Below are 23772 nucleotides of genomic sequence, written 5' to 3' on the forward strand. Positions count from 1 at the left end.
TGTCCTGCTCAGTTTCAGACAGTAGTTGTATTTTATGGGTTGTTAAATAATAAAAATAGCATTAATTATTTAAATTATACATTAACGTTTTTGTTTGTCTTTGAGTTTTTAAAATATGTACACCTCGCTGTTGTCAGAAGAAAACCTGGTACCTCCAAAATGGTGACTTTAAGGAGAAGGAAAAAACAAACTCTACTTTTAATGGAAGTCAATGGAACCAGACATCTTTCCAAGTAACTTTGGGCCGTTTCTTTTGGTCTGATCATCATTAAATTTGCACACAATGCAAAGAACAAACAGGCATTTTCAAATTATGTCAAAATGACAAAAATGGAGATACAAGGTTTTGTCCAGAGAGCACAGACAAAACCTTGTATCTCCATATGTGTTGTTTTTTAGCTTTTGTATATTATGTGTACATAAATTGAAAAGGCCTGCTGTTGTATGTAAATTTCATGACGAATGGACCAAAAGAAATGTCCCAAAATGACTTGGAAAAACATCTGGTTCCATTGACTTCCATTAAAAGAAACGTCTGTATTTTCCTTCTCCTGTAAAGTTCCCATTTTGGAGGTACGAGGTTTTCTTCCCACAACAGCGAATTATGCAGGTGTCTGTAAAAGTCTGGACAAAGTCAAGTGACCAGCAAAAACAGGGCCTGTGCTACATATGGCACATTAATATTTTGCGTTTTGTTTTTTTCCGATCTGTTAAACTCAGCAAATAAATTAAGACTGTGCACTAAAATTTGTGCCATATATGCATATTTAACAACTTCGTTTCACTTACTCAAGAATAAATCAACAAAGGACATCCAAACATCTGCATTATAACTGTGTATATACATACATACTACATAATACATATTATGATATACAGCATTACAATATATTAAGGGGGGTGGAGTTTGGAATATAGTTCATTTTCCTATAAGCCATAAAATATTTTAATGATTGTTTTAATTGTGATACTGTTCTGGTTGTTAATTATTATTTTGCTCAAAGTTCAGGACTTTCTAAAGCTTTAATTCCATTGTTTTATCAGTGTCAGCTCAGATTCTCACGTTTGACCTCTTCGTGTTTCTCTGTAAGGCATGATGAGTCGCGTGCAGGCCCTGAGAGACCACCACTCTCCGGACTGCAGGTTCCTGAGCTTTAAAAAAGGAGACATGATCGTTGTTTACCACAAACTTTCAGGCAAAAGAAACGACGTTTGGGCTGGCAGTGTATGTTTCTCGTTCATTATTGCTCTTTAGGCATTGTTGCAGTGTTTGTTTGCACTGAAAAACAACACTGAGTGCACAGTGAATACATCGCTTTTGTGTTATATGGAATATGACCTCAGCTCTCAAAGCTGGTTATTATTTTGTAATGGTTTTTATTTATCTATTTGCAATAAAACCTCAATTCAACTTCATTTCCAGATAGGCAAGCAGTCTGGATATTTCCCCAAAGACGCTGTCAGGGTCGATGAGGTTTTTGTCGATGAGGCAAAAGAAATGAAGATGCCCACTCAGGTAAGATTTCATATTTTGAGCACACAAGAAGATGAAATACTGTTATAAACACTCACTGAGCTCTTTATTAGGAGCTCCTCCTTGTTTCTACACTCACTGTCCACTTTATCAGCTCCACTGACTGTATAGCTGCACTCTGTAGTTCTACAGTTACAGACTGTAGTCCATCTGTTTCTCTGATACTTTGTTAGCCTGTTCTTCAGTGGTCAGGACCCCCATGAACCCTCACAGAGCAGGTACTATTTGGGGGGTGGTCTTTCTCACTGCTGGACTGAGAATTGTCCACCAACCAAAAGTATCCAGCCAGCAGCATCCTGTGGGCAGCGTCCTGTGTGCAGCGTCCAGTGACCACTGATGAAGGACTAGAGGATGACCAGCACAAACTGTGCAGCAGCAGATGAGATGTTGTCTCTGACTTTACATCTACAAGGTGGACCACCATGTCAGTGTCAGTGCAGTGCTGAGAATGACCCACCACCCAAGTAATAGCCACTCTGTGGTGATCCTGTGGGGGTCCTTTAACCCATCATTGATAAATTGGGTTATTGGGGTGGGGTGGGTTATACAAAGAACCAAATGAACAACAAAATGCGCCTGCAGTACTGATCAGAAGTCAGAGATCACCCTTCATTTAATTTTCTGTCAAAACAAGAACACAAGTATACTGAGCTGCTTCAAAGGTGAAAACACATTTGGCACTTTTAATCGATCTTGGACTTTAGACCTAAATATGGAGTAATATAATCACACTATGGTCATTTATTCACACTGCACAGTCTTAATATGTATCAAACTAAAGGTTTTCATCTACTTTCTTTTTTAGAAATTTGACTTCTACTGCATGGATGAATTTGGCTCAATAATTGAGAGTGATTCCAATGAAATCGACGATCAAGACGATCAAACTGCAGAGTCTGAAGAATTAGGTAACAGTGATTTTGATGATCGACTCTCAAAATCTGCTGAAACAAATTACAATATCAAAACCAAGGAAGCCCAGAGTGCCACTCAAGAGTCTTCCAAACAGGATCCTGAGAAAGCCGAAAAAAGTGGGTCCTCCTGGATCGGCTCTGCTGTGAATGGCTGGTTTGGTGGTGGTGGTGAAGAAAGGCATGATGAACCCCCAGAGGAAGGCAGTGATCAGGAGTCCTTCAAGGGCAGAAAACTAGCCTTGGACATTGATGAAAACCAACTGCAGGTGGAAAAACAAGGTAAAACATTTGGGTGGATTGGAAATGAGCTTACCAATGTTTTCGGATTTGGGGAGAAAGCTTTAGAAGACAATACCGAGGATTCACCTGAGGACATAATGCAAAATGAAGAGAATTCTCCCAGTACACAGTCCAGTTGGCTGGAAATGGGACTAAAAGGTGTTTTGAGTTTTGCAGGTGGAGACAACCCGGTAAAATCTGAAGCTGAAGACAAAAATGGAGCCGCAATTCCTAAAGATGAGAAGAATTTTGAACCCACCCAACCTTTGGACAGCGTTGAGGCCTCACAAGGTGACAACAATGAGCCAAATCAAGGTGAAAGACAAGAGGCCTCAAGTTTTATAGAGGAAAATGTGGATTCTTCAGCTTATACAAACATTGAAAGTGAGAAAATACATGGAAAAGAGGATTCAGGGTGGTATGGCAGCATCTATAACCAATTTTCCAGCTTTTACGGAGATGCTAAAGAAGAAAGCGACATTAGTAATGATGGTGGAGGAGATGGCTTGTCAGAGGCAGATGTCCAACAACCAATTCAAAACATAGAAGATATAGAAGACGAGGGAGGAAAAGGTTCAGACGCAGTGCAGCCTTTATTCTCTGTCGATCGCCTTTCGACAGTGTTTTCACGATTTCAGTCAGACACGGCTGACAAAGAAGTGCAAAGTGAGGAAGAAAGGCCTCCAGAACAGACAGATTCAGGTAAGGCAGTCTTTGATGATGGGCAGAGTGATAACGATGAAGAAAGCACTGGAGATGATGAGATTAACCTTAACTCAGCAGATTTGATTAGTGAAATGCAGCCGTTATCTGATGAAGAGCTTACTTTGGAAGTTAGTACTGTTTCTGATGACGTAAGAAAGACAGAAGACTTTTCCCAAGAGCCCAACATACAGGGTGATGATGCACGTGAAAGCAAAGAAGCAGAAATTCAAGAAGTAAAGCAGGCTGTTGACGTCGTCCAGACTAAAAGGAATACAGACAGTTCAGAGACGGAGCAAAGCCAAGCAGATGAGGAAAACAAGGAAGATACAGACAGTTTTAGTGAAAAGATGACTCTTATGTCTGAATTTGTTGAGTCTGTTGCTTCAAAGCGGTCAGAAAACCTGACAGAGAAGAGATTCCCCAGTGAGGAACCAGCAGATATAGACGTACTAGAAGTAGACGCTGAATTAGACCAAAGTGTAGACCATGATCAACCAAGTCTCTCCACTGATCAAAGTGAGGACATCCAATCAATATTTAGAAGTGATGAGACTGAGGCTTTAACTGGGGATCCAGAGCTAAAAGAGCTGGTAGAAAGTGGCCATTTGGGTGATATTTCATATGGAGCAGGCCAAAGCCGTTTAAATATTTACAGTGAGACCAAGACAGCTAATGTGGACACATTAGAGGCAGCACAGCTGGAGAATCTGACGTCAGACGGAGATAAAGTAGATTCCACAACACCTGAAACATCAGAAAGCCACAAGGACGATGTAAATGCAAGGGACGATAATAAAGATGATGATGATGATGCCAAAACAGATGGATTTAGCAGCTATCTTGAGTATTTGAGCGAACAAGAAGGCATTAAATCCGAGACAGTAGCAGCCAACACCGGAGAGATAGCCCAGGAGAGTTTGGTTGTTAATAAAGATGAAGAAATCCCGCTTGATCCAAAAACAAACGAATTCAGCAGCTATTCTGAAACACACTCAGGTTCAGATCATCAGAAAGGAGATGAATCCATTCTGGGGTCAAGAACAGAGCAGACAGAGTTAGCTGCGGAAAAAGAAAGTGTAGAGAGTTTAGGCATCCCTCTCAGTTCAGTTGAAAACAAAGAGGAATGGAAGTGTGAGAATGATCCGGCTGACTCCAAACAGGAATACGCTATGCATGAGAAGCTAGCAGATGCTACACTAAGCCAGACTCAAAGCCAGCCAGAAGAAACTAAAGAGAAAATCCCATCAAAGCACAGCCCAGCCAGTGAACAGCCCGGTGATTTTAGCCATGCTAATGGAGAACATAGTGATCAGGTTAGCTTAGCCAAGGCTGCTGCTGACCTTACAGCCCTTGACATTAGCTTAGATAGCACTGAAGACATTCCAACGTCTGAGGAAAGTGGTTCTCTCTCAGAAAATGAAAATCAGAGCGAATCTGAACACGAAAAAGCAGTTCAAAACGCTAGCAAGCATGCTAACGCACTTGACGGAGAGCATAGCAATAAAGCTAGCTTAGCCAAGGAGGCTAATACAGATCATAACATCAGTCTAGATAGCACTGAAGACATTCCAACGTCTGAGGAAAATGGTTTTCTCTCAGAAAATGAAGATACGTTGGAGTTTGGAGATAGAGAACCAGTTCAGAACGCTAGCAAGGATGCTAACACACTTGATGGAGAGCATAGCAATAAAGCTAGCTTAGCCAAGGATGCTAGTACAGAACATACTACCCTTGGCATTAGTCCAGACATTAGTGAGGACATTTCATCTCAAGAAAGTGAATTTCTCTCAGAAAATGAAAATCAGATGGAATTCAGACATGAAGAACCCATTCAGAGTGCTAGCAAGGATGCTAACACACTTGATGGAGATCACATTAGCTTAGCCAAGGGTGACACTGATCGTGCTGGACCTGACATTAGCCAGGACAGCACTGAAGGCTTCACCACGTCTAAGGAAAGCGCAGCTCTCTCAGAAAACGAATCTGAGCTTCACAGCAAAGATGCTTACACACTTGAATATGATGATGGTGTTGCACCAAAAGTGGACACTAGAAGCTCAGATACAGCTGAAGAAGAAAGGAATGACGAAAGCATAATAGATGATCCAATAGGGAATAAGAAAGAGCTGGATGCTGTGGAGAAACACCTTCTAAGTGTCTCTCAAAAACAAGAAGAAGTGACAGAAACTGTGGAAAAAGAGCACCAAACATCTAACAGCATAGATGCCCAAATCTATGATGCGCATAAATCGGCAGAGAGGCCTCAAATGCCCACAAGCAAAAGATATCCCACCCTGCATGTTCATCTGAGTGAGGAGAATATTAAGGACCTTTTGGAGGTTTTTGGTGAGCACCGATTATCGTGGCTGGACCACAACCTCAGACAAGAGGAAGAGGTTGGAACAGGTCAAGGAGAAGATAATGAAGATCTTTCTAGGCTTAGTGACTTTGAACAAACTCTGGAAAATCTCATGAAAACAGGAACCAAAAATGACGAAGATGATGCCAGTCTGCTTGTTGAGACCTGTGCTAAAGTAGACGCCCTTTTATCCAGGCTAAGAGAGAAGTTTATGCCTGTGATAGGAGATGGCAGTGTAGATAAAAGCCCAGGTACTAATCATACTTTTGTTAATTAATTTATTTACACTGCCCATCAAATGTTTGGGGACATTTCTTTTGAAACTTTGAGAACGATGCATGGTTTTACTTCCGTGCTGAAGAAAAACAGCACAAATCAGCTTGCATTCCCAACTGGTCTAAGCTGGTTTACACTGGTCTAGTGCTGGACTGTCACCCATTATGGTCATGCTGGTTGACCAGCATATCATCGTCCAAAACACATCTAGTTCTACCAGCCATGATGGCCTATGCTACTTTTTCTAGCAGGGCTGTTGCTTTCTTAGCAAGAAACTGCTAGCATACAATAAACATGAGTTAGCATAAAGCAGCCATGTGCTAATCCTTTGCGGGACTGGTGCTGGTTTAGCTCGTCACGCTGGATGACCAGTATACCAGCATCCAAAACACATCATATGCTGGTTTATGCTAGTTTTTCTAGCAGGGCTGGTACTTTCTTAGGAAAAGAATGCTAGCATACAATTAGCACGGACTAGCATAAAGCAGCTACGTGCTAATCCTTTGTAGGTAAATTCGTTTGGTCATTTTTCAGTTTTTGACATAATTTGTTGCCCTTTACATTGTGTGTACATTTCATGATGAATGGACCAAAAGAAACGTCCAAAATGACTTGGACAAAACTTCCTTTGACTTCCATTAAAAGTAAAGCAGGTTTTTATCCTTCTCCTGTAAAGTCACCATTTCCGAGATTGAATGATATCGCGTGTTATGCAACAGTTAGTCCCGACCTTAATCTGATTGGTTGGGAAGCTTTTTCACACCAAAACTGTGTCACTCTGCTGATGCATTGCCAAGTAACAACAAGCTTTATGTACACAAAATTTTAGTGCTTTGTATTTGTGGTTATACAAAAAATAAATGGATAAAAATAAATGACTTTAAGATAAAATATGACAAAATATGCAGTCTGTTTGGCCACACTCTGAAGAAGACCACAGATGCACATCAGATTCTGAATCTGCCGTCAACGTAAACATTGTTTGGTCGACTGCAGTGATGGCAGGACAGCTGATCACGCCGAAATCAGCTAGAAACAAAAAGAATTCAATTAGGCTACAACGTGCTTTACAGGCTGGCTGATACAAAATGACATTCATGTTAATTTGGCAACAGTTGAAGACACTGAGCTGAACCTGATATTTCTACAGTTCTGTGGCTCCATCTGCACCACAAAATATCAGCAGGTTTCTTGGACGGCACACAGGGCTCAACAGGCTCTACAGGCCGGGAACTGTTTCTGCTGCAAAGCAACAACTAATTTGTCGTGGAACGACTTTTTGACAGAAGGTATCGTCAGAACTGAAACACATCTTCGCTGGCCAAAGGAAAAACAAGCATCTCCAAAATAGTATCTCTACAGGAGAGGGCAAAAACACTCTTACCTTTCAATGTAAGTTAATATAAAGAGATTTTATTATAAGTGATTATAGAACATTTTTTGGTCAATTCATAACGAAATTTTCACACAACATAAAGGACAGCCGGTGCGTTGAAATGATGTAGAAAAATTTTAAAAATTGACGAAAGTGGGGATACATGGTTATCTTTGGACAGCGATGATATTCAGTATGAAATTCAAGGCTTATTGATTTATTTTGTTTCTTTATTTTGTAAAAACTGTTGTATAAAAGCAATACAACACTTCGGCTTGTGTCTGTGAACAAATCACAGCCATGATGTCATTCGCGATAATGCACTCCCTGTTATGCCCTGTTGTTTAAATATCGCTTGACTCAAAATAAAACTGGTTATCCTGGAAAGTTATTTCAGGCAGACAGAAATCATCCCAATTTATTTCAGAAAACAGTTTGAAAAGCTGGTCGTCCCCAAACTTTTGACAGACAGTGTAGTTATCCGTATATTTATTGTTCAAAATTCCCTGCCTTTGTCTATTGAGTTAATATACACTGGACCTAAAAACATCTTTTGTTGCTTAAGTTTTACTGGTTTGACTTAATTTTCTTCTCCTTTTGATATTTTTCACATCCCTCTTCACAGAACCCAGTCCAAAGGAGTGTGGCGATGAAGGTTGTGCCACTTCGAATGAAGAAACTCCAGACTATGAGCAAGACACTGGAAAGGATCCTGAAGTTGAAGAAAGCTCAAGTACAGACACATCGGAAAGCCTGATCAATAACGCCTTCTCTGATGAGCAAGGCCTGTCAGAAGATGTAGCTGATGAGAATCCCGTACCAGAGGACACCCAGGTGCAGGACGGAGATGCAGGGCCGTCAGACTGGATGACCACAAGCAAGAAAACTGAATCGCACCCTGATGAAAATCGTAGCACTGAGGAGTTTGTGGAGCCTGAAGAAACTAAGAATGGTAACTGATCAGGGCTCTTGTTTTGATTTTAGCAGCGGTGGATGAAGTTCATAAATCATGTACCTGAGTTAAAGTAGATACCCAAGGTAAAATATTCCTCCAGTAAAAGTAGAAGTTCCTCCCTTTAGACCTCCACTTGAATAAAAGTACTAAAGTATTTCCCTTCAAATGTACTTAAGTATAAAGTAAAAGTACTAAAAGAGTAATTCTGGCTCTGATGTCCTGTTATCATTTTTATAACCAGACTGGCTTCATGAACTCATTTCAGGTGAAAGTCCTCCAGCGTCTCTCTTGGTAAACCAGTCTTTTAAAATAGAACGTCATTAATTAGTGACGCTGACGTCTATTAAAATGATCAGAAGCACAAAACACTGAAGGTAAACAGTTTCCATCAGGGAGAACCGAGTGGCTCTGAAATCACTTTTTACACACAAGCAAAGTTTCAGTTTCAGATTTATTTACAACTTAGTTCCAAGTTTAAGTTGAATAAAAACTGGCTTTAAACTCAGGATCACAGATGAGCTCCTTTACTATGTTGATCTGTAGGCGTCTGTTCATAAACATAAACCAGCCCAAACTCATTTACTATAAAATGAAACGGTGTTTGTAGAAATTCAGAAAAAAGCCGCGTCAGTCTCGACTGCATATGTGGACATATTTCTATATCGAGCTCTATTTACACAAAGTTAGGTTAGTTCATCATTTATGTTGAACAGACTCTCCCAAAGTTTTACGCTGCTGCGCTGACGTTGAACCGCGTGCTGCACTGGGTCGGTATGACCAACAGGTCAAAACCAGCTCTAAACAAAGTGACCGCTGGGCCCTGATTGGTGCTCTGGCTTTGCGCTTCTTTCGTTTTGACATGTTACGTTTTTATACACACAGAAACCAAAAGGAACGACAGATTTCTCAAAATGTAGGAGGAAAAAGTCGGATATTAGACTCTGAAATGTAGTGGAGTGAAAGGAGAAAGTCGCCCAGAACGGAGAAACTTCAGTACAGATACACCAAAAATACTAAAGTACAGAAACTAATTACATTTACTCAGTTACTCAGTTTCTGTCCACCACTGGATTTTAACGTCTCAGTACGTCTCAGGGTGGCATGGTGGGTAGTGTTGCTGCCTCATAGACAGGTTAGTCAGACAGCTAACATTAGTTACTGAGGCAAAGAAAGACAACTAAAAGTAAAATGCGATAAACTGCGAATTAAGAATACGGTGAGAGCGCCCCCTGCTGTTTATCAGAGCGCCCCCTGCTGTTTATCAGAGGCACCCCGTGCTGTTTATCAGATGCACCCCCTGCTGTTTATCAGAGCATCGCCGCTCCCCAGTTTCAGTCTCCATTTCCCAAACGCTTTAGCCGAGCGCGCTAACGTTACTCCTAATAAACAGACATCCATTCAGCTCCGCCTCCTCATTGTTCACCACCATCCCTGTAATATTTCATCATCAACATTAACACAGGAAGGTAATCAGAGGGGTGGTGGAGTTTGAGTCTGCATTTTATATACATATAACACTGTTATATAAAACTCACAAGTCAAAGCAGCGTTTTCAGTGTAGATTAATGTGGCGTCATCATGCTGGTTATAATGAACTGTGCTGTTCACTGCATAAAACAATAGAAACAGACTATTAAGCCAGAAGTTTAGACGCTCTGGGGTTTGTCTTAAAATTCAGAAAATATTCAGGATATTTTGGAAACTTAAGGTGTTTCTGTAAAACCGTTTTCTCATCTGGAAATAAGATTATAGACTTAAGAGCAGTTCTTCTCTATTGGCTTCTGTCCTAACTTTAGTCTTACCTGAAGTTACCATGACAACAAAGCAGATCTCAGACTTAAGAATTTTCGCTAATATGGCTCCTGGACTACACAACATTCTGAAAGGAGATTCTCCGGTTTAATCCAACCCAGAGGACTTCAGGATAAAATTATAAATCTGGGATCAGTGGATCTTGGTGCCTGTAAGTTTCCCTACAGACCATCAATAGAAGAACCCCTTTGGGTGCTATATAGAATCCTTTTCAAAAAGGTTCTACATAGAACCATCTACAGCACATTCTCCACTAATCTGAAGAACCCTTTTATGATGCCAAGAACCTTTTAATCATGCAAAAGGTTCTTTGAATACATTGTTGCTGGAGCATTGCTGTGTTATGCCAGGTGATTGCTATGTTGTTGTTGAAGCATTGTTGTGTTATCCCGGTTGGTTGCTACGTTATTGCTGGAGCATTGCTGTGTTATCCCAGGTGGTTGCTATGTTGGTGCTGGAGCATTGCTGTCTTATCCCAGGTGGTTGCTATGTTGGTGCTGGAGCATTGCTGTCTTATCCCAGGTGGTTGCTATGTTGTTGCTGGAGCATTGCTGTGGTATCCCAGGTGGTTGCTGCGTTGTTGCGGGGGTGTTGCTGTGGTATCACAGGTGGTTGCTACATTATTGCTGGAGCATTGCTGTGGTATCCCTGGTGGTTGCTACGTTGTTGCTGGAGTGTTGCTGTGGTATCCCAGGTGGTTGCTACGTTAATACTGGAGCATTGCTGTGTTATCCCAGGTGATTGCTATGTTGTTGTTGAAGCATTGCTGTGTTATCTCAGGTGGTTGCTATGTTGTTGCTGGAGCATTGCTGTGTTATCCCAGGTGGTTGCTATGTTGTTGCTGGAGCATTGCTGTGTTATCCCAGGTGGTTGCTATGTTGGTGCTGGAGCATTGCTGTCTTATCCCAGGTGGTTGCTATGTTGTTGCTGGAGCATTGCTGTCTTATCCCAGGTGGTTGCTATGTTGTTGCTGGAGCATTGCTGTGCTTTCCGAAGTGGTTGCTAACATGTTGCTAGCATACTTGCATGATGGTGACATAAGTGGATTGTTATAAGTGGAAAAATCATGTTGGAATGAACACTGTACGAACACCATAAGTCAAGTCTGTTAAAAAACGACAAGCTACATATTCAGGTAAAAGCTCTGCAAAGAATAATAGTAATAAGAAATTAAAGAACAGTAAGTTGGTTCTTATTATTACTTTTTCTTATAATTAAACTCCAAACAACAATTAAGAAATAAATGTTATTGAACTAAAATGAAACTGAGGAAAAAGTTCATTACTCTTTTTAACATACTTAAACAGATGTGAAAGTACTCGCATATACTATCAAAATTACTGAAGTGATTGTATTTTTTTAATAAATATATCTGAGCAGAAATGAAAGTATTAGCATTTGAAAATAACCAGAAAAATAATACATAAAAAATGTACTTTAGCTAAATTAACTGAGTAAATGGAGGTGGTTCCTGTCTGACACTGTGAAAGAAACAGCCTCAGTGTTTTATGATTGGCTTGGGAAGGGAAGTTTGAGTTTAAGTCTGTAAGCTTGTAATATTACAGCAGCTGGAGCTACTGATTACCAGCCAGAGGGTAATAATTCAACCTGAGGTGCCAGTGGAGATGCACTTTCTCAGGTATCTTCCCACTGAGCACTACTGTTGTGCAAAACCTGAACACCACGTCACCCCATTACCTAAATAATGATGATCCTCCACTCTGCAAGATCAAATCCAATCGAAAAAAATACAAGAAACTCATGAAATTAAAGTCTGAGGGTGGTGTGTATTTAATTCCAATGAAATATATGTATCTATATTATTATAGCCTTGTTTATCTGTTATCTGTTTATCCGATGTTTATCTTACATGTTTTGTGCATGTTTGTCGTTGGACAGGAGGAAGTCTATATCACTACGCAGCTTTTGTTGGTCAAGTCACATCTGATACCTTTGCGTGTGTCATAAAGGAGAGTGCACACCTGATGGGCGTCATTAGTGAGGTAAGGGAACAAAAACCTGAACGTGTTCTGCCCCTTTAAAAGGGAAAACCACTGACTTTTCAAAATTTACGTCCTTGAGGTGTCATCAGAGGGATTCAGAGTGGGTTTGGTGTGAAACGGTTCAGACATCTTTACAGTGGTGATGATGGGAAAGAGATGTCGCCACGACTACAACACAGACATAGACACTTTATTTACCATCCAGAACCACCAGAGAACCTACACGAGCCTTCTGAGTTTATATGGAATGAAAGTAAAATAGTGGAAAATCTGGGGAAAAAGGAGATTTTCTTTGGGGCCTATTTTTATTTACATCAGGTAGTGTATTTATACCCATTTCTTGTAATAACCTCCTGTAAATGGGTTTTTGAAAGTAGATGTTCGGTTGCCATCAGCACCACCGTGAAGAATTCTGACGTTAGAATGGAGCATTTCACACCAAACCACTTTGAATGACCATGTGTGGTTGATTAGTGTAGTGGGTAACACCTCTGTCTTCTACGCTGTAGACTAGGGTTCAGTCCCCACCTAGGCAAGCACCCTACACTATACCAATAAGAGTCCTTGGGCCAGACTCCTAACACCACCTTTGCCTACCTGTGTAAAATGATCAAACTGCAAATCGCTCTGGATAAGAGCGTCAGCCAAATGCCATAAATGTAAATGTAATGTTTATGTCTCAGCCTCTGAATGAGACACGAATTTTGAAAAATTGGTGGCGTTCCCCTTTAAGCCACATAGCGCATTACAGCAGACTGCACTTGACATGTCAACGTAGACAGCTCGGAGAGGCGCTTCTGTAGCATGTCAGTGGCTGAGGTTAGTCATGGGCGCGAAGGAAGACGAGAAAGTGAGTATGAATAACTTTCATACTTAAGCAGAAAAGTTTAGTGTCGCTCAGAACAGGTTTGATCGCCTAGCGCCCCGTTTATTGCCACGTATGGCCCCGATAGTGAAAGCGCAGCTCAGTTTAAACCCTTCAGACACCCAGAAACGAGACTGATCAAACCAGAACGATCAGAAACGACAGACTACGATGTGAAAAACTGATGATCTGTGTTTTTAACATATTCAGTATTTCAGCTCTGCCACTTTAAAAACTCCAGTCTCTCTGACATTGTGGCGTTCTGTAATTGGGGCCGTGTGGAACGAGCCATTGCATTTCTAGGGGTGGGCGGAAGGCTAGGCGTACGTGCTTAATACAGAAGACGCCTGCTGTGCGTTTTGTGGTTTTACATTTTGCACTAATTGGTGAAACGAGTACAGGACGTGAATAAAAACAGGACGAGCCTTTATGACGGTAAGCTGTTCCAATGTAGTACAGAGGGAACCCCCCCCGCAGCAGATGCAGTTGGTCCAGTCCTGTCCAGTCCAGAGGTCCTTCGCCGCTATGGAGCGAGCGCAGGTTCACCGATGAATAAATACATTGAAGCGATGTTTTAGTCTTTAAAACGACGTTTAACGCATTTTCAACAGGTTTTAGCGATGGCAGAGGAGTTTAAGAGCGAGTCTGCTGTCACGGAGGCGAACGATATCGGAGGAACGGCGAGGATTTACTACAGCCTGGCGCTGGAGAAGATTAGAGATGTATGTGCCGAAGTCTGAGCTAACAGGCTAACCGGCTAGCCGGCCGGCTCTGTTTACATGTTTGTGTTTACGCTTTTCTCGCGGAGGAGTCGGATAAACAACCATAACCGCGGCTTTAATCGCCTCTTATAGTCACATTCCGCGCTTTCTGTGGACTCCTAACCTTTTATTCTGCCCCCTAACGCTACATCCTCGCTGATGTCTGAGCTTTGCTGTCCAAACAGGTTGTCTTCTTGTCTGTCTGGTTCCTCAGGTGTTCTTTAGCAAGCCTAGTGGTTCTGTTCAGAGCCTTGGCTTTTATATAGAACCATTTCAGGGCTCTCTGCGGGGTGAGGAGGGTCTTCAGATTGACACAGAACGGGTTGTAAGTAGTTATATGATTGTATGTGACACCAAACAGGGTTCTGCTGTTGCTGTGATGTCAAGCTTCAGATAATAAAAGAACCCTTTTGGGGTTATGTAGAACCATTTTCTGAAAGAACCATGTACAGCACGTTCTCCGTCAATCTGAAGAAACATTTCACCCTGCAGAAAACCACCTACGTATGTGCTTGGGTCTATGTAGAACCAAACAGGGTTCTGCTATTGTTGTGATGTCAAGCTTATGACAATAAAAGAACCCTTTTGGTGCTGTATAGAACCATATACAACACATTCTCCATCAATCTGAAGAGCAGAGAACCTTTAAGGCTGAACCGGTTCTATGTAAGATATGACAGTCCTTTATCAGTCCCACAGCTGGGGAAGTTCACAATATAGACATCATGGTTCTAAAAATAGCTATTTTTCTTACTGAAGAACCCTTGTGGAACCATCTTTAGGTGTGTGGTCTGGCAGCTGAGCCTTTTGTTGAGTAGCTGATGTTTGTTCATCTTCTCGTCTGATGACGGTTGTCCTGTTTGTGCTGCTGTGAAGCTGAGGCTTGACCAAACGCTCTCTGGCCACTTTATCAGAAACCCCTGCCGTGGAGCTCCGCCTCGCTGGTGTACGTTTGGAGGCTGTACACCCTTAAAGAGATTCTTGGTTCTTTAGTAAAGAAAGTGGTTATATATAGAACTGTGTTCATTAAAGTGAAAGGGTTCTTCGTGTTGATGGGGAATCTTTCGCGTATGGTTCTATATAGAACCTTTTTGAGAAGGGTTATACTGTATATAGCATCAGAAGGGGTTCTTCTGTTGGTACAGTGCCGAGCTTGTAGCAATAGAAGAACCTTTTACGAAAGGTTCTATATAAAGCCGTCTAAAGCACATGACGAACCTTTTTCATAATGGGGGGAAAAAAAACCTTTTAATCATTAAATTATTGTAAATTATTGAACACAAATGCAAAAATGTTGGGACGCTGGGCAGAAGGTCAATAGAAATAGGATGCAGTGATGTGCGAAACATGTAAACCATGTTTTTAAAGGAAAACACTACAAAGACAGCGTGTCAGATGTTGAAACTGAGGAATTTTATTGATTATTTATTATTAAACTGAGTTCTGGCCGCGCGAGCTGATTGGTCGAGAGGCGTCTAAATGTGCTGTTCTTTCACCATAACATCACAAACACTGTATCACTCCACGGAGACGTCACTCCACCATCCTCATGACCATCTTCTGCCAGCAGAGCTGCTCTTGGCTGGAGCACCGCTGTGACTCTGGTCCACCAACCAAGTAATGCCAGGTCAGCGGTGGTCCTGCCGTGCATCAGATGGTCGGTCGACAGTTGCCCGCCTCGGTGGAAGTGTGAAGTAGGGGTTTCTAATAAAGTGGACAGTGTGTGTCACAAGGCTAGATGGTTGAGAAGGTTTCCGTTCGGTGTTGCAGAACCGTGTGGTTTTGTCTTCCTCTTTTCGTGAAGAAGCTGACTCGTCGTCTCTGTGGGTTTCCTCTCGTAGGTCGTGTCCTCCCTTCCTGATGATATCAGGCCGGGTCCTGACCTTTACGGCCTGCCGTGGGAGGTCGTCCTGTTCACCACATCGATAGGATTGCTCATCGTGCTTCTCTTCAGCTGCAGGTTCGTCCACTCGGTAAGTAAAGGCGAATTCGGTGCAGCTGACAGTTTCATGTAGCTGTTTCTGTTCATTTTAATAACAGTTATTATTATTATAATATAATAATAATATATACTATTTTATTATTATTATTATCATTATTATGTTGAATTATAATGCTTGAAGGCTTTTTAGATATTTTTAATATTTGAATTATTTAGAAAAATAATAATATTTTTATTTATATAGCACTTTTTTCAGGCAGGCGATAAAGCTTAACAGTAACGGGAATTAATTTATAACCATATAATAAAATAACGTATATTATTATGTACTTTACTGAGCTGTTAAAACAATAATACACTGTAATTACTGGTTTGCAGTAATTGTTGTCAATTTATCAGCCTTGAGATTTAGGGGGGGGGGGCGATAGCCATGAGTGTCACGTGTCTCTCCGCCACCCAGGCCCCGCCCCCTGTTCCACAGCGAGGCTGCTAGACTGCACCTTGGCCGAGTTGCGGAGCGGGGCCGTGATGGGGAGGCGGAGCAGCGAGCTCTGTCCCTCTCTCTGATGTTCAGGATTCAGGGCCTGTGGGACACTGAGGTATCCCAGGTGGTTGCTAGGTTGTTGCTAGGCCATTGCTGTGGTCTCCTGGGTGGTTGTTAAGGTGTTGATGGCACAAAAAGTCATTGTTTCTTGCTGAGCCTCCCCCTTTCATTCCTATAGCAAAGAACCGTAAAACATTAATTCCAAACATTAGAATGGTGCTATATAATTACTTATAAAACAATGACTTATTAATGAGAACAGGGAGAAGTCAGTAAGCTGGCAGCGCTTACATGCTAGTACAGTAATGACCCCACATGCCCTGATGATGTACGAGTGTGTAATACTGACCTTCTACAGGCTCCCAGTAAAACAGAGAACGTGGAGAGGCTCTTTCAGCTCTTCTGCTTCTAAACTGTGGAGCTCAGTTCAGCTTTTATTAGACAGTCGAGCTCAGAGTTCACTTTTAAGGAACACCTGAAAACGCAGCTCTTTAACTCGCCGCTTCAGTAAAACTCTACGTCTCTTTGGTGTGTATGTCTTTGATCTGATCTGTGTTTTATTTATTTTTAAATTAATACATAGTTTCTTCTTTTATTGTTGAGCTTTGCCATCTGCAAAGCACTTTGAGCTGACACTGGCATGAAAAGTGCTTTGTAAATAAAGTTGTTGTTGTTGTTGTTATTATTATTATTATTATTATTATTATTATTATTATTATATTAGATTAGACAACAGAGTGCAGGTACAGGGCCAATGAAATGCAGGTAGCTTCTAATCAGAAGTGCAGAGATACAGTATTATTTACATATAAAGTGCAGAAGAACGGTATAGTGGTAAAAAATATATATGCAAGTATAAATATATTATACACATATGCTGAGTGAGTGGAGAGTGTACAAATATATAGATATAAAGATGGTGTTTCCTGTTAGAGCAGCATATCGCTGTTGTCGGGTGAAAACCTTGTATCTCCAAAATGATAACTTTACAGGAGAAGGGAAAAACCTGCCTTACTTATAATGTAAGTCAGTGGAACCAGACATCCTTCTAAGTCATTTTGGGCCCTTTCTTTTGGTCCATTCTTCATGAAATTTATGCACAATGTAAAGGACAACAGGCATTTTCGAATTATGTCATAAGATGAAAAATGACAAAAATGGAGATACAAGATAAGTATGCAGAGTAAACGTGTACCATAACTGTAGAAATAGTGCAATAGTACTGGGACTTAAAGTACAATAATAACAGTAGTTGTTATAATATTATTATTATTATTATTATTATTATTATTATTATTGTCTGTTATACTGTTGTCAGTCAATTGTGACTCATTATTTGTTTTTCTCTACAGATTAAAAGCAGATTATATGCAAGTGAGTCCTTTTCTTAAACTTGGATCTTTTACTGATTGCCCAGTCAGCGGCACCCACAGAACACGTTCCCTCATCCCTTTCTCTCATTATGTTCTAGGTAAAGAGAGGAGAATGGGACAGAAGGTGGCGGAGCTTCTGGAGGAGAAGTGTAAAGTGCTGGAGACACTGAGCGAGTGCAAACACAAGGTGGGTTGAGCTGGAGTAGAGAGCTCAATTCAATCAAACTTTCAGTTTTAGACAGGAAACATACTTTATTCCAGTTTCTTAAAATTCCTCCATTACTGAGTGAGTGAGGTGTAATCAGAGAGATCCAGAGGGTTTGGTGTGAAGTGGTTCAGACGTCTTTACAGTGGTGGTGATGGGAACCAGGCGTCGCCATGACTACAACACAGATATAGACACTTTATTAACCATCCAGAACCACCAGAGAACCTACACGAGTCTTCTGAGCTTATCTGGAATGTTGATGATGGAAAACAGTGGAAAATCTGGAATAATGAGTTTTCTTTGGGGACTATTTTGCCGCATAGCGCCCTGCATGTCTCCCTCCACCATGAATGGAGTTGAAGTTCTCTAAACTCTCATAAAACAGCGTCTCAGTCATCAGGCAGTGAATTCAGAACCAGTTCATGTAGGAACTTTCTGTAGGAGCTTTTAGAGGGACGCCTGGTTCCCATCACCACCACTGTGAGGAGCTTTTAGAGGGACGCCTGGTTCCCATCACCACCACTGTGAGGAGCTTTTAGAGGGACGTCTGGTTCCCATCACCACCACTGTGAGGAGCTTTTAGAGGGACGTCTGGTTCCCATCACCACCACTGTGAACGGCTCTGAAAATAAAATTATTTTGGACAAGCCTTTAAATAAAGCGTCAGTAAGGTGCTTCAGAGAGTAATGATGTGGATCTTTGTCTCAACAGTTTGAGAAGCTGGAAGCTGCATTACAGAATGGAGGAGTTTCAGCTCAAGAAGCAGAGAGAGAAAATTTAGAGGTAAAACGGTCGTTTCAAGAAAATGAGGTTACGTTCACGTTACAAGTCTCGCTGCTCAAATCCGATTTTGTGCTCAATTCCGATCTGTCTGACTCGACGGTTCACACTCGTTTAGGTCAGTGACTCAAATCGGTCATTAATGTGACGAACCGGCCTGAACTGACCCTCATGAGCTCCTCCTGCTCAGTAACGTCACGTGACTGAATCACTGCATCATCAGCACAAACTAACGAGCAGAACGAGCTTCGCTGAGAAGATCATTAACTCTGATCAGCTCTCAGCTTCATTATTAGAGCCAGACGGAGGAGGAAAAGGTGAGACGAGCTGCTTTTCCACCGTTTACAGGCTGTAACGTCTGTTCGGCGCTGTTGCCATGGTAACGCTGAATGATGGAGAAAAGGCACATGAATTCCAATCTGAGCGTCACACGAAGGTCACATGGCCACGAATCGGATACGAATCCGATCTAGGACCACATATGAAAGCGGCTCAGGTCGGATGTGAAAAGATCAGATTCGTGTCCACACAGACCTGAAAACACCAGATCTGAGTCACATCAGGGCAGGAAATCGGATTTGTGCCTCTTCAGCCTGGAAATGTGAACGCAGCCTATGATCAGTTTTATTATGCGTTGCTATGTCATTGATATGTCACATAGCGGATGTCACATTTTATCATGTTTTGACAAATTCCACCACAACACGCTTTTCAGGCCATATTGTACGTCAGCAGAACTTAAAGAACATTGCCCAGCTGCATGTGTCATTGTAAAATGGGTTTAATTGGTCAGTTTAATTTGATTTAGTGCCGCAAAGTATGTGAAACATTCAGTGTAAATATTTATACTCATTTGTTTATATATATACTTTTTTTTTAACTTATTTTTTGTTTACCTGCAACCACCCCCACCCCCTTTTGAAGATCTATAATACTTTGTTATTAATAATACATATTTCTAAATCGGTGAGGTCATAAGTAAAGAAAAATAAGCAACAGCAGCAGAAAAAAAATACAAAAATTGAAAAAAGTTCAAACAAATATAATTTTGAAATAAAATAAATTGTGCATACATATTTGACATATAACGTCCGTGCGTGAGGCAGTACAAAATTTACAGGTGACGCCTGTTTACAGTGCTCAATGTGCTGCATAGTGTTTTTAAAATGTTCCAACATATCACACCATTTAGTTTTTCTAAGGTTTGATAAGTTGTGTGTGGGGAAAACATCTTGAAAGTATTGTAATGATATATTTGTGCCGTATCGCCCACACCCAGGGTAAATTAAAGTTATAGACTGTAAGTAATCTCATCACGCCCTTGTTCTGGGAAGGTAACGTCTAAGAAGCTCGAGCAGTCGAACGCGGAGATGAAAAGCGATATAGAGAGGCTGCAGGAGGAGCTGGAGAGCCAGAGCAAGCTCAGAAAACAACAGGAAGAGCAGGTACTGTAGCTGCTTACGCTTTCTGCCTGTTTTACAGTAATAAAATCAGAGATAAGAGCTTCATTGTTGATGAAGTTCAGTGAGATTTGTTTGGGATTTTTGTCTGACGTGTCTGTTCTCTGTCTGTGTTGCAGCTTGCGGACCTGGAAGAGACTTTAAAAAGCCTGGAAGACGAGGCTAAAGAACAGAAGTCACAGTTGGAGCAGGTAATGACTGTGTATGACATGCACACTTGAGCCTGTTGATCATTCCGCTGTGTTAATACGATCACACAGCGAATAATACCACTGATTTCTTTACGCCGCAGGATAAAACCACACTGAAAATCCATGAGATGAACAGCGAGAGGCTGCAGAAGAAACTGCAGACGGCCAAGGAGGAGAACACAATGCTGCTGGAGAGCAAAGCTCAGGTACGGTTCTCACACAGAACAGCAGGAAATCAAAGAGGAGGCTTCTGCTTATTTGTGTTTGTGTGTCTGTGAATGAGAATTCAGTTCTACTTTCAGTACACATCCGCACACTGGTGTTCAGTATAAGGGAACTCGGTCGGGCTGCTTCTCTGGTGCATAAGCATTGAGACAAGCACCTGAGTGCAGTGTTGTATTGAATTTTATGCAATAGTTAGTTCCGGCCACGCGAGCTGATTGGTTGAGAGTCGTAACTGTGCTGTTATTTCACCAGAACATCACAGGTTTTTTTGCTGAGCACCGACTCTGACAGCTGTAGGAGACGCTCAGCCGTTTGAACGTTTTCACTTCTGACTTTGCCACAAACAGAAAACGGACACTGTTAAGATCACATCTGACCGACAGCCGATTTGGTCCGACTCTGAAGACGAGACGACACTAAATTCCCAAACTGTCGTCACCACTGAGCAGCTTTTCAGTCGGCAGCTGTGACAGAAGAACAGCTGAACAACCTGGAATCAGCCAGAAATGAACCCAACACCATTCGCCAGACGTGTCTGATCTTCAGAGTCGGACCAAATCAGACTGAGCCGTAAAACTGACCCAGTAAAAACAGAAAAGCTGCTCAGTGGAGACGACAGTTTGGGAATTTAGTGTAAGGAGCTGGAGAACGAACTGCCGGCTGAGCAGCGAGTGGGTGGAGCTCGTTACTCTGACGTAGTAACGAGCTGCTCGTTAAGGAGCTCTAATTAGGAGGAAGGAGCTGAACATTAAAACATATTAAAGCCGCGTTCACGGCCAGTTTATTCATTTCTTACTGTATTTATTTAACTGCTGTATTAAAGCAGTAGAGCACTCGAGGAGGGAGTTATCACCAATAACATCACGGCTGAGATGATCTACGGACACCAGATCACAGCCGGGATGATGTTTGGCGATAACTCGCTCCCTCTTGGGTTCTACTGCTTAAATATTGCTGTATACTGTATTGTTTATTTCCTCCCATGCAGTTGGTGCAGGAGGCGGAGGGCTGGGGCGAGAGGCTGAGTGAGTTGGAGGAGGAGATGAGGATGTGTGAGAGATCACACGCCGGCATGGTGGAGGACTGCACGAACAAAGACGATCGCATCAAGGTACACGACTACATCAGGGTTTCACGCGGTGGCTCAACAGCACAGAAGAAGCATAGTTGTGCATTTAACACCTGCAAAATAAATGAAACTGTCTGCCAAGATTGAAAGAAGGATCTTTACAGGACTGGGACGATGGAAAATACTCAGTATTCCTTGTCTTGTTTTTTCCACGCTAGAGGAACTCAAAAACTCAAAAACCCAGACATCCTCAGATAAAATATCTCCGCTGTTCATGCACGTCTCCTCGTCTTTGTCTCCGCTCTTCTAGCTCTCGGATCGGCTGTTGGTTGAATCACTTGTTGAGTAAATCTCTGACTTGCTCACACTGCAGGACTCACTTTGATTTGTAAATATCAAACATGTTTGATCGTATCGGACGACCTCCGATCATCCCGGAGCTCGAGCGGAGGGTTAAAGATTCGCTCGTTTCTCCTCTCACGCTTAAGGCCTCAGCAGAGTTATTCCGGAGACGGCGTTGGCCTGGCTTCAGCGAGCAATATGACATAATTGCGGAGAAAACTAATAACTGCAGACGTTGAGCGGAGGCTTCGTTTGCCGTGTCGCACACACGGCAGCTGGGCGAACTCCTCGAAAAAAGACGCGACGCGACAAAGCCTCTGATTGGTCAGTAAAAAAGAGGCGTGCCATTAAAACGAAGACGGACAACTTTGAGGAGCTTCGCCTGCGGCAGACACACTAATATTTCACTGAGAAACAAATAAACGATGAATATCTCCTAAATATAAGATGTTAGGTCTAGGATTCGGTAGTAGTAACTAGTACGAAGCACCAAAACATACAGGTTGTCTTATGTATTTAGGTTCACAAGAGGACGAGGCTGAAGTCGGCTTTCTATTCACCAGCTTCTTGTTTGGACTTCCCCCTTCCACCTTAAATAGTGGCGGTATTTACGTCCCCATAGTTAGAACTGTGGAAGAATCAGTTTCCAGCAGCCATGAAGCTTATCGTAAAACGTCATAGCGTCATGTGGAGCATCTGCGACAGGCAACATGAAACCGCAGAAAGTATTCGAGCTTGTAAGCATGTGAAGGTGCTTTAGGCTTCACAGAACCCTCAAGAATTTTGTTTTTGAGGCCTTAACGGATCATTCGCACCCTCAGTCGCTTTCCGATCGAGCTCCCGACCTGGAAAATCGCTTCAGACTGTGAAAATTTGAGGCATATTTGGGGTTAACTGGGGAAAAGATTGTGTAGTGTATTCCAGCTTTACTCCGTCATATCTTCCCTCAGTCATTAACAGACTGCCTGTTGAAGATGAAGGACTGGGATTCAGAGGAGGAGGGCAGTGTGGACAGCAGCAGCGACACCGCTGGATCAGAGAAAGGAAACCCTGCAGGTGCAAATCCCAGATCCTCATTTTAATAACGTTGTTTTGATTCATTTGTATTATTTTTATGTGCTAAATCTGAGTCTTTGAGTCTGAGTTTGCTGCGCTGTATTCTTGCAGATCTCCGTCAGAAGCAGAAAGTGCAGAGGCTGATTTACGCAGCTAAGGTAGACCCTCCCGCTCAGGTTGACGTCCGTGAGGAGTGGTGGTCTCTCAGAATGGTGCAGGTGTTCACATGTTCTCTTCCTCTCCACAGTTGAGTGCAGACCTGAAGGCCATGGAGGAGGATAAAGACAGAGTTGTTGCCAAACTTGCAGACGAGATTAAAGCCAAAGAAGATCTACAAGGTACGCAGTTTGTGAAAGAAGGATGTAACCAGGTTATATCCTAAAAAAAAAGAATGAACAAGTTGAGAAGAGACACACTGTTGCTCCAAATACAAGAACGCTCCAAATAATAATAATAATAATAATAATAATAATAATGTGATGAATGAACGAACATTTATACAGACTTTTCAACATTAAAAATGCAGCTCAAAGTGCCTCACAATACAAAGGAAAAACGTGTAATAAACAACAAATAGCAGAAAAGGGATGTATATTAATAATTACAGTTAAAAAGTACACGAAAGTATAAAAAGTACAATAATGATGCAAACAACAGGAAAATAAATGCAATAGTAAAATTCCAGTTAAAAACAAATTAAGCGGTTTTTAAAAAACGAGTTAAACGTTCAAGTGTGGAAATGTT

The 23772-nt window shown here is 41.8% G+C and overlaps 1 protein-coding gene across 5 annotated transcripts in view; it reads left to right on the forward strand.

The window, feature by feature from the left end:
• Positions 1-23772, forward strand: part of ctage5 (CTAGE family, member 5) — a 46573-nt gene that overhangs the window by 268 nt on the left and 22533 nt on the right. For 2 of the 5 annotated variants that reach the window (XM_037542104.1, XM_037542105.1), the window contains exons 2-17: positions 1092-1225; positions 1424-1516; positions 2340-6042; positions 8068-8394; positions 12109-12212; positions 15680-15811; positions 17677-17698; positions 17796-17884; positions 18617-18688; positions 20020-20130; positions 20265-20336; positions 20438-20542; positions 21550-21672; positions 22923-23028; positions 23140-23186; positions 23276-23366. In XM_037542104.1, coding sequence (XP_037398001.1) covers positions 1092-1225; positions 1424-1516; positions 2340-6042; positions 8068-8394; positions 12109-12212; positions 15680-15811; positions 17677-17698; positions 17796-17884; positions 18617-18688; positions 20020-20130; positions 20265-20336; positions 20438-20542; positions 21550-21672; positions 22923-23028; positions 23140-23186; positions 23276-23366 — 5331 coding nt within the window. The remainder of the gene's footprint in view (positions 1-1091; positions 1226-1423; positions 1517-2339; positions 6043-8067; positions 8395-12108; positions 12213-15679; positions 15812-17676; positions 17699-17795; positions 17885-18616; positions 18689-20019; positions 20131-20264; positions 20337-20437; positions 20543-21549; positions 21673-22922; positions 23029-23139; positions 23187-23275; positions 23367-23772) is intronic. The other 3 variants (XM_037542106.1, XM_037542107.1, XM_037542108.1) reach the window with 3 other exon arrangements.

The sequence above is a fragment of the Pygocentrus nattereri genome, chromosome 10 (assembly GCF_015220715.1).
Source record: "Pygocentrus nattereri isolate fPygNat1 chromosome 10, fPygNat1.pri, whole genome shotgun sequence".
In the NCBI taxonomy this organism is placed as follows: Eukaryota; Metazoa; Chordata; class Actinopteri; order Characiformes; family Serrasalmidae; genus Pygocentrus; species Pygocentrus nattereri.